At 46.7% G+C, this 10688-nt stretch overlaps 4 protein-coding genes across 4 annotated transcripts; 2 read left to right on the top strand and 2 right to left on the bottom strand.

Moving 5' to 3' along the window:
* The first annotated feature begins 538 nt into the window (after window positions 1–538).
* On the top strand, window positions 539–3350 carry FOXG_15738 (uncharacterized protein). Its single transcript, XM_018395855.1, has 2 exons — window positions 539–893; window positions 947–3350. Exons 1-2 carry the CDS (start codon window positions 609–611, stop codon window positions 2813–2815), a joined length of 2154 nt encoding a protein of 717 aa, XP_018256146.1. The 5' UTR covers window positions 539–608; the 3' UTR covers window positions 2816–3350.
* A 1483-nt stretch (window positions 3351–4833) lies between these two features.
* Window positions 4834–5971, top strand: FOXG_15737 (uncharacterized protein; the record flags this gene model as incomplete). Its single annotated transcript, XM_018395854.1, has 2 exons — window positions 4834–5139; window positions 5189–5971. Exons 1-2 carry the CDS (start codon window positions 4948–4950, stop codon window positions 5969–5971), a joined length of 975 nt encoding a protein of 324 aa, XP_018256145.1. The 5' UTR covers window positions 4834–4947.
* A 967-nt stretch (window positions 5972–6938) lies between these two features.
* Window positions 6939–7842, bottom strand: FOXG_15736 (uncharacterized protein; the record flags this gene model as incomplete). Its single annotated transcript, XM_018395853.1, has 2 exons — window positions 6939–6957; window positions 7070–7842. 2 exons carry the CDS (start codon window positions 7840–7842, stop codon window positions 6939–6941), a joined length of 792 nt encoding a protein of 263 aa, XP_018256144.1.
* Window positions 7843–8504: 662 nt separating this feature from the next.
* FOXG_15735 (uncharacterized protein) lies at window positions 8505–10465 on the bottom strand (the record flags this gene model as incomplete). Its single annotated transcript, XM_018395852.1, has 3 exons — window positions 8505–9418; window positions 9485–10122; window positions 10287–10465. The coding sequence occupies 3 exons, from the start codon at window positions 10463–10465 to the stop codon at window positions 8505–8507; spliced, it is 1731 nt and encodes a 576-aa protein (XP_018256143.1).
* Between the last annotated feature and the right edge of the window lie 223 nt (window positions 10466–10688).

Genomic DNA, 10688 nt, shown 5'->3' with positions numbered 1-10688 from the left:
CCGAACTAGTCTCTCTTCGCCTTTAAAGCCTTTTGTTTACTCGTTGAACCATGCCCGAAGGCATATATGTGTCATTGAACCTAAAGTCTAGAAGCAAGCTTTAAGGGCCATTTTGTCTCTACTTAGGGTAGTTCTTAAGATAAAGTCTTAATATAATGCCGAATACTTGATGTCTGGTCAGTCTTCTCTTGCCATGGTGTGACTGCAGAATGAATGAGAAATCAGCTGCAATGCGACGCGGCACTCCATGATTGGTTGGCCTGCAGGCTGCCAGGCTCTCACTTAGCTGGAATGACATTGCTAAGATTTCCGATGCTAAAGCTCTGGAAAGCCTACTACCTATACTTGCAAATTAGGATATTGTATAGAACATGCCATGTTGGGTTTGATATTGCCTCTTCGCAGCCGTCCTTCGACTCTTGCATGTTGCATTGCCGTGTCATTAAGTCGACGTAAGCTAAGGGTCATGCAGGAAGCGCCATTTTTGGAAAATCCAATCCGCCTTGTCTGACACAGCCGCATCCCTTGGCATTAGATCCCCGCGTTTCCCAAGCCTCCAAATTTCGCAACCAGACCTAAACAATACCGCTCATGCTAAGTTTGTCGCAATGGACCAGAAAGAACAGAGTTGCAGAAAGCATGATTTCTTTGTGCAATCAACCAACGAAATGTTCCTGAGGACGTGTCTGTCCTGCGGATTTGTTGAAGAGTTCCAGCTATCACAAACAAAGCAAAGGGTCGATCGGTGGCAAGGCTGGCTCTCAGCTAAGACTCGGCGGCTGTCATGGCCCCCTGGCGTTAACTACTCTGAAGCTGACCCAGAAACCTTGACATATGTCTATAGCTACCGCCCAAACATGCAGACGTCACTTGAGAATCAACCTCAAATAGATGTAGGATTATGTTTGGTCTCACGGATGAACATCATGCTAAGCACTATGGATAGAGAAACCCTTATGTCTACTGTGACCTGCCCAAGACCTCCTGCATTCGGCTACTGGAGCTATTGCAGGGCTACAGACTCGATACTCTCAGTGGGCGTCTATTCGAGGTCCATTTGGAGCAAGAGATCTGTCCTCCGTATTCTGCCCTGTCCTATACTTGGGCAGATGACAAGGGCGATACGTCACTTTCACGTCTCATATTCCTGGATCAAAAGCAGAAGGTTCTGCATATTACGCGCAACTGCGATCGAGCTTTACGAAGCCTACGTCAGAGGCATAAGTCAATCTTACTATGGGTCGATTCCATCTGCATCAACCAGTCATCCCCTTCAGAGAGGTCTCATCAGGTTGGCTTGATGAAAACCATTTACTCTAAAGCAACTACTGTTCACGCTTATGTGGGAGAAAGGGAGTGTGGAGGAGACCTTACGGGATCCGAAGCCATGACCTTATTAGAGGATATTCAAGGCAATGGAACCTCTGACAAGCTGAGCCTTGACGAAACCAGCAACATCGCCATTCTTAACAACTTCTTCTCAAGATCGTACTTTGCTCGGTTGTGGATTGTCCAAGAGCTTCTACTGGCTCAATCTATTACATTTCACTGTGGGGAAATTTCACTCACAGTCAACAACCAGTCCATTTCTCTATTATACGAGAAAGGCGTCAAGATTCCTTCATGGGTTCGATATGCCGGAAAGATGCAGTCAAACATAGAGCAAAGCCCTATGGACTTAAGAGATCTTCTTATTGCTACCAGTGTCTGCCAAGTCACAGATTTACGTGACAAAGTATTTGGGTTGCTAGGTCTTGTTAGCGCTGTCGAGGCTTCAGACTTGAGTCCTGATTACGAGTTGATGGTACGCGAGGTTTACATCGGCGTCGCGGCATACCTGATGGATAATTATCAATGCTGCAATCTCATTCAGTATATAAACAACCATGTCCTGGACCAAAAAGGATCTTATGGCATCCCGTCTTGGGTCCCTATGTGGGATAGATACACGCCGCCGCAGGGCTTTGAGGATATATTCAGACATATTCAGCAGATCGAGCTGGATTGTAAACAACTTCCTACAGACCAATGGCTAACCAATTGTTTTACGATACGTACTATTGGTGGTTGGCCTCATGATGAGAACTCTGAGTGCAACAGAAAGGGTAAACGGTGTAAAACAGTGAATTCTGGGTCAGGATCTCTTGCAGCCAGAATCGAGACAGTGTTTCATATTCCGCCAGTTTCCTCCTCTGTCACAATCGAGTCGGGGCCATCCAGTGCACTGGTAGATCAAAACTATGTTACAGTCTTCTGTCATCTGAAAGGCAATATTAAAATTGCAATTCGGAGTTTCGCATGGGCGCTTGGGCGTCTTCTGCGCCCTATGGATCTAATACGAGTCGAGGGGTGTGGTTCGTTATTTTTGGCATACCAAACTACTGGTGGCGTGGAATACCGCCTGATCAGTCCATGTTTTGCGGCTATAGTTTGTCAAACAAAGGAGTCTAGCCCTGTTGAGGCTCTCAAGTTCAATGACCTGCAGCGTTTCTCACAGTTCACACCTCTTACACTGAACATGGTTCAATTCATAGCAAAGTGGAGAAACAAGGTATTCACGATGGCAAGATCAGACCCAGAAGATAGGGAACATGCTCTGTCGATCGAGGCCCAAAGCTGCCATTGTTCATCTCTGGACGAGCCCGAGATATACCACCCAACTTGGAGAGGCTGGGAGCCTTTCTGGCATTGGAAACGTCGCATGAGTCCGAATATGATGCAAAGCTGCAGAGACAACTGCCAAGCCTGGCTGAGTTCTGGGACAAAGCTCATGTTTTGCACACTTGCGTTCGAGAGTGGACGATTAGTGCTTTGAACGTGGTCAGATACCGCTTCACTGTCCTGCTAAACAGCCGTCTCGATGACGTGAAAGGGGCACTGAGTGGCTGTCTTGCAAAGTCAAAGGAATTGACACAAACTTTGAAGAAGACTATTGGGAGCAGCTTCACGATTGAAAGCTTTGGCCTGCTCGAGCAGCTAGATGATGCTCTGACGAACCTTGGTGCCAGATCGGTAGACAGCAACATCTTGGGCTACCGACGAACCATAGAAGGCATCGCTGATGACATAGGCACTCTTAGTATGTCTCTGCATAAAGATCAGTTGTTTTTAGAGAAGGCTTTCCCACCAGAGCTAAAGGATATACACCCGGAGTATAGTAGTATAAAGCAAACCATGGAATGGAAAAAGGTATTAACAGGGCTGGTAAGGACAGACTCAGAAGCAAAGCATGTAAGTTTTGTTTAGATATTTTATTCAAGTACTATTATCCTATTATAATACACGAATTATTTAATGATCTTGTATTTAAAAGCTTATTCATAACATAGCACTAGGTTGAAGCGAAAGCTAACTACATATAATAAAGCGGCCGTATATTAGTCGTAAACAAGAATGTTGCATACCGTAAATGCTGTTTTCAAGTTCAATCCATCCTAGAATAGGCAGCGGATAATAAAGGCACTGTTCATTTTACTTCACATTCAGTTTAAGCCTATCTCTACCTAGCTCGGTGAAAGCTTACAGGAAGCCTACTGGTATCTGTCCTCACGGGCGCAGGCTTAGATCGCAGCGGTCATTCTAGTACCTCTTCCGTACTGGTATCTAGTGGGAAAGTAAGATGACATGGCCAGTTTGATCTATTCCTGGTTTTGTGCTTCGCTGACATAATCTCGGTCCGTCGGCTTCGTAGTATCATATTCGTTCTAAAATATTAGAGTAGCTTTTTCTCCCACCTGAGAGGTTGCAAGATATGGATAGAAGGGTTTCAGAACAGGATGTCATGGCTATAGTAAATATCGATGGTTTAATAATGGAAATACATTAATTAGCTTTTGAATGCCGGCTATCGGTGACACTCCTCTTTCAGCCTTACCCGCCGGATCTCAGCAAGCCCGTATGTAAGATCAGCACTAGCTCCTCCGAGCGGGGAGTAATTCTGGCAACTTGGGATAGCATTTGTTCATGAATTACCTATACAAGGTCCAAGGCCAGCTGCTAACGCCTGCGACTACTTGCTGTCAAACTGATAGCTCCCTCCTTGAGTGAAACGAATGTATTTCGGCGATTCAAACTCATCGGACAGTAGACATCATACCAAACCAAGTCAGGCTGTGGATCTGAATCTGAGAACAGTGCATCAGGGTTCAGGGGGCTAGTGAGCACTAGCTCTTAGTAATATCACTGGCGTCTGAGCCCCAGCGAACAGTCTTACCTGGGCCCACCTCACGATGCTGACCGTCGTAGCAAAAGGCTCAAAGGTCTGAAGAGCGGTGACTCGAGCGGCATATCCGCACGGGCCAACGTAATCGGAACCGGCAAGGTAGCTTATCCTCCATTACAATTCTCGCGGCCCCCAATAGTAAGCCTTTACCAGCCCCGTACTACCACGTAGCACTTGTAAATGGTTGGATATGTTCAAGTAGAATATTATCTGGTGAACCATCATGCATGAAAATAAAGTCTTATGCGAAGAAAAGCCATGCTGGAGATATTTCAAGCCCAGTGCGGCAACCATTGAAGCTCTCACTAAACACAATTGGCCAATTTATAGCTAGACTTGAACATTTGGAGTCTGTTCTCGCACCACGCTTCTCAAGCGACGCCATAAACGGGCTAATTCCTACTCCGCAGCACTTAAGTAGTTATCGACAGCGCTGCAACGACCCTTTTCTCTACATTAGCTTGACATCAATACCATCCCATGTGACGAAGCTTACGACGATCTTTACCCTTTTGAGCCGTGGTTCGGGCTGTCGGCTGATGATAGTCAGCGAGTTCCGGTGTAAATGGAGTTCTTGGGTGAGACTTTGGTCCCGAGAACCGGGGAACAGGGCTGAAGATCCTTTGGTCTTACGTGCATACGACGAGGATACGAGAACTTGGAATGGGTTGAGGTGATGGATATAAATGAGGTTGGGTTCCGCCATGTGAAAGAGGGGCTCTTTGATGTTTGCTCAAGCAGTTTCATCTTCTGTGCTAGGAGTGACCGCTATGGCTACAACAAACGGAACCAACGGCAACATGCCGCAGAAGACCCGTGAGGAGAGTAACCATCACATGGAGTCGTCAATCTGGAACGACGTCAAGTTCAGGCCTGATGATATCATCATCACTACCTACGCCAAGTCAGGCACAACTGTAAGATGTCACTCTATTGCTCCGAGCCAGTATCTAATTATCGCGATAGTGGGTTCAGCAAATCGTCTCTCAGCTCATCCACCAAGGCGACCCAACCGTTCCAGCAGGCGCTCTCTCACCATGGGTCGACCTGCGCATCGTCCCCAAGGAGGCCATGCTAGGACTAATCGAATCACAAACTCACCGTCGCTTCCTCAAGACACATCTCCCTCTTGACGCTCTTGTTTGGAACCCCCAAGTCAAGTATATCTTCATCGCACGCGACGGCCGTGATATGGTTTGGAGTATCCACAATCATATGTATCGCGCTACAGATACCTTCTACAGCTTTTTCGAGAACACAGGTTATGAGGGCCAACCTCCTAAACGACCAAGTGAGAATCCCAAAGACATTTTCGATCAGCTTGTGAAGGACGACATGCCAAGTTCCCTTGGTTGGCCTTTCTGGAGTCATATTCGTGGATGGTGGGAGCATCGTGACCAGCCTAACTTGCTTCTTGTTCACTTCAATGATCTCAAAGCTGATCTTGAAGGGGGAATCAAGAGAATTGCCAAGTTTCTTGAGATTCCGGACATGCCGGAGGATAAGTTCAAAGATGTCGTTGAGCATTCTACGTTTGATTGGATGAAGGAGCATGCGGAGTTTGCGGCGCCGCCTCAGGCTGAGGTTGCTTGGGCGAATGGTGCGAAGGACTTTGTGTACAAGGGAACGAACTCGCGATGGAAGGATGTTTTGTCAGAGGAGGATTGTAAGGCGTATGAGGAGAGGGCTAAGAAGGAGCTCGGTGAGGAGTGTGCGAACTGGCTGCAGCATGGAGGTTGGCTGAGGTGAACCATGCTTGCAGGAAGTCATGATACTGAAAGGTTCTAGATTCGTTATGTGCTATTGAAAATATGTGAGGCTACTTTCCATCGGCTTAATACGTAAACATATGGATTTTGATCTTTTGTATCGCTTAATCGAAACATAGCACTCTCATCATCGGTTATCAATGCCGTGTTTGCGGGTGACTTTTGGTCAAAGGCGGTGGTTTTCCAGAGAGCAAATCAAGGCAATTCAATCAAGAAATCCCCATCCAGTATTTTACTCACTTAGATCACCGGTTTCTATACACAGTCAGTAAAAGACTGTACGTTTATAACTAGAACATTTCCACTGACTCAGGTGACCAGGCTACATACATGTGTCGCGGGCAGAGCGCAGCTCAGACACTATGGTAATGAATTAATAGTCGCTATAGCGATTTTTCAGGACGGTTCAAGAACTAGAGCCCTCGTAAATACTTGCAGCTAATGCGTCTTACTCTTTTAAACTTTATCTTCGGGCTGAAAGTTTAATAGTAAAGCTTGAAGGACAACCTTTGTTTTGTCGCGGCTGGCATTGTGTAACATTGGATATGGGATATGTTGCTCAATACTTGCAGCATTCAAGGATGCATCTGTTCACGATGGAAAGATGATTGGCAATCATCCCACAACACGGTCAACTGTCTCTATCACACCAAAGCAGCTTTACGAAGACTTTTGTACAATATCTAGCTTGGTATTTCTGTATGCAAGAACAATATTTGCTCCTTTAATATGCCTCTTCTTTAAAGCCTCTAAAAGAAATACCCATCCACAAGCGTATGAGATACGAGTGTCAGCTCCATGTTCAAGTGGATATCGAATCCTCGTAATAGGGCGACGGCGACGTGAGGCAAAACGAAGCCTGGTCATCTTACTGGCGTCTAACATATTAGGGTTAGCGTGGTGGTCGACTAGAAGTTGAACCAATTTAAGCAAGCGTTTTCCTTGCGTCATCGCATGGAGTGGCACCTTTCTAGCGGCGCTTGAAGTATCAGGATTGCACCGCCCGTGAAAGATGAGCTCCAATCTTCGATAACAATAAGGCTGAACATGACAGTGAAGGTTTGACATGTCGACGTACCTAAGCTCGGCTTTATAATTTCGAAGGAGGTTGACTACACTGTCTTGTTGAAAAATGATAGCAGCTTGTAATGCGTTTTCAAAGCTTCCCGTTGGAGCGTTCACATCAGCACCCTTCTCCACTAGATATGTAATGATGTCCAAACTGCCAGTGGCAGAGGCAGCGCTAATGGGAGTGCCATAGTATGCTCCATTAGCGTTAACATCAGCACCTGCCTCTACTAGATGCATAACAATATTTAAATGGCTGGAGTAGGAGGCAGCGCAAAGGGCAGTACCAGTGGCTGATTGCCCGTTGACATCAGCACCTTGCTTAATCAGTAATTCCACGATATCCAAACGGCCGGATCTACTGGCAACTTCAAGAGCATTGACCAATGCCCCTTGTTGGCGGTTGACATCGGCACCTTCCTTAATCAGAAGTGCAGTGATATCTGTACGGCCAGCGTCGACAGCAGCACAAAGGACGTTATCTCTTTCTACTTCGGCGTTGACATCAGCGCCTTCTCGAACGAGAAGCGTAACGGTCTCTAAATGGCCAAATACGGTGGCAATATAGAGGGCATTATCAAGCCTCCACGCTGTGGTATCCTTCGTGGCGCTTGCGTCTAGCAGCATCTTGACGCAAGTTTCGTCCCCAGACCAGCTTGCGTAAAACAGTTGATCCTGATATGATGGACAACAAAGTCTGAGCCATGGTTTCTCATTCGAAATCATGTTCTCAATCAGTCCCCTCCATCTTGTGAACAACAAGTGATTCGAAAAGAGCTCCATTGATAAGTGTGTAAAGGTATTGAACCTTGACCAGCGGCAGTAGGCACCTCGCAACCAAATGTCCGTAGCAAATGGTATGAGGTGGTGTGTCCTCATCAGGTCTATGTCGGACAAGGAATAATCCATTTCCAGGAAGTAGACAAGGCATATTTCTGTGATCGTCAACCTTGCGGTAGATTTGGTCAATAAGCCGTCGAACTCGGTCCTGGGGCAGGATAATATAAACTCCTTCACGGACGAATGGGCTAATTGCAGTACTATTGTCGAATCATACGATGTCCATGTCGGATCATGAAATCTGTTGCGCATGCTGCGTCGATAGGTATTAGAAACTGCGACAAATAATGTAGAGCAAAGTGACGATATCTCAGCTGGTAATGGCATACGTTCTTTCATAATGAAGCGTGAACCGGGTGGTGCTATAAGATTTATCGCGAGAGCATCGACAGCCGCTTCAAGTTTCATTGGAATATCCGAGTATGCTAGCAACTGAAGGATTCGAATGACATACTTCCTCCTAATACTTGTAAGTTCGTTCAATACACGGTAATATGTCTCTTGAAGCGTGGTTGGAAGAGTCTGAAGAGTCGTATTGACCTCCTCCTTGTTGATGCAGTCTTTCAAGCGCTCCAATTGCAGTGCGACCCAACGAAACCTTAAGATCAATCATTAGCTTTTCTCAATGAAAGTGAGGACCCTCGGGGACTGTACACTCCATCTGCCTTCGCAGTCAAGGTGTTGACGATGTCATTCTGGGTTGATGTATGACCGTGCCATCGACGAAAGCTTGTGGACTTGGTCACTTCATCACGGACGTAATCAGAAATATCTCTGCCCACGTTGTCTGTTTTTAGGGATATGATACTGTCAGAATCAGCCCACGTTTCGATAGAAGTCTTGATGTCATGTTCCGGACGGCTTGTAACAAGGAGATTGGTGTTGACTGGCTCGTTGTGAAAGCTTTCTATCCAGGTCAATAGATCATCTCGTTGGGTGCTCCGGTTCTGGTATTCATCTAGTGCATCAATCAGGACGAAGACATCTCCCCCAACTGAAAGCATGTCGCGAAAGGTGGATTCCAACTGTTCTACAGTTGCTTGACTACTCCCATCACCACATTTCGAATAGAGTAAGGTGATTGGATGTCGAGTCTCTTGCCGGCTACGGTAAAGCTGATTGATCAGGGATCGAAGAATAGCGTCAAGAGACTGTTTTTGGCTGTCGGTGAATGTTATGTAGAAGTACAGTACTGCGCAGTTGCGAAGTTGGGGGAGAGGGCTGTTTCGTATATCTTCAATGACAGTCGAGCTTAGAATAGTCTTCCCTGTACCGGAATTCCCGTTCAGCCAGAGAAAGGAATTCATCTGGGACTTCCAGGTGAGATATCGAGGGTTGTTTAACAACCACTGCCCGGTACCTGAGTGGCATGCTTCGCGAGCCTTGTTGTGATCGACAGATGGATCAGCTGGATTGAGCCATCTCGATATAGCATTGTCGTGAACGCTGGACGAAAGAGATCTTATGTCACGACTGCTTTCCGTGGCCATCTGGTGAATATCATCAACCTTTTCATTCACTATTTATTGCTATTAGCTTCCAGTAATCATATATTAGCTATTATACCGCATGCTTAATCACTCACCCTGTCCCAAAAGAGCTTCAATTCGTTCCTCCTTCTGCACGCTGCTCGGAGCTACTTGAAGAAGTAGGTCCTTGGTATAGGCCGCGGCGGCCATAGCCGCATACTCTTGCCACTCATCGTTCTTATGTGAATCAGAATAGTCACAGATCCCCCTAATGACCACGCACTGGAAGTGATTCATCAGCCCTGCAGCTTCCATCTCAAAGCACAAGATACCATGCTTCGATGCGAGCTTATCGCGTAAAAGTGCATCCTTCATCAATTGGTTGCCTGATGCTATCAAGCCGCAATGAATGGAAGGATTGTTTTCGTTCTCGTCTCGTTCGTCTCTGTGTACCAGCTTGTCATCGCCGCAAGAATTGCTACAGACTACGCCCTCGCCTCCCTCATGAACGAAGTCTGCTTTGTATAATCTGTCGGTGGAAGCCTCTGGCCTCTTGTATTTCTTGCCTAGTCGCTTGTATTTTTGGAGTGCTTCATCGATGTTGCTGTCAATGCTGTGACCTTCCATCTCATACCTAGCGTGCAGAGCACTCATAGCTGTTAGGAACGCCATAGGTGGCTGGTTCAAATGACCAGTAACAGTGAATTCCTCGCCTTGGATCGCTCTTCCGTAGTCGTACTGAATGACGCCGCCACTGTTTCGACCTACAGATCCAACAACAATATCACCCAGGCGGATATCTTTCGTGCATGGGACGCCACCACCAATTCCGACCATGAGCACAGCTCGCAGGTTAGAAAACGTCCGAGTCATGTCTTTCAAGGCAGCTGCGGCATTGACCAGACCGTATTGGCGTACGGCAAGTCTGCAATAACAACATTGTGCTTTCCAATTCTGCCGAGCGTGTAGTTATTGTCGTCGTTAATCGCTGCGTTATCAACGGGATCGTGGAGAACATCGAGAAATGCTTTGGCTGCGATGAGCTCTTTGGTCAAAGCACAGATCCAGCCAATTGTATATTCCTCAGCCTCGGGCATGATGTGTTACTTTGTTGCCGCGGAGGGTGAGCGAGGTGTATGCTGCTGAATGAACGTGCCAAATATGCTCTCCGAGAACAACATGCGACATAGGAGGGATTAGATATTAGAACAACCAGAAATGGCGGAATGGCAGTAGAAGTTACCAGGTGTCTTCGAGCCTCATGAACCAGGCCACTATGCATCACAGCCTGCCTTCTCAATTACCGCCAGCGCGTAAGCA

This window comes from Fusarium oxysporum, chromosome 8 (genome assembly GCF_000149955.1).
Source record: "Fusarium oxysporum f. sp. lycopersici 4287 chromosome 8, whole genome shotgun sequence".
In the NCBI taxonomy this organism is placed as follows: domain Eukaryota; kingdom Fungi; phylum Ascomycota; class Sordariomycetes; order Hypocreales; family Nectriaceae; genus Fusarium; species Fusarium oxysporum.
Note: the sequence above shows the minus strand (reverse complement) of the source record. Positions and strands in the feature narration are given on the sequence as shown.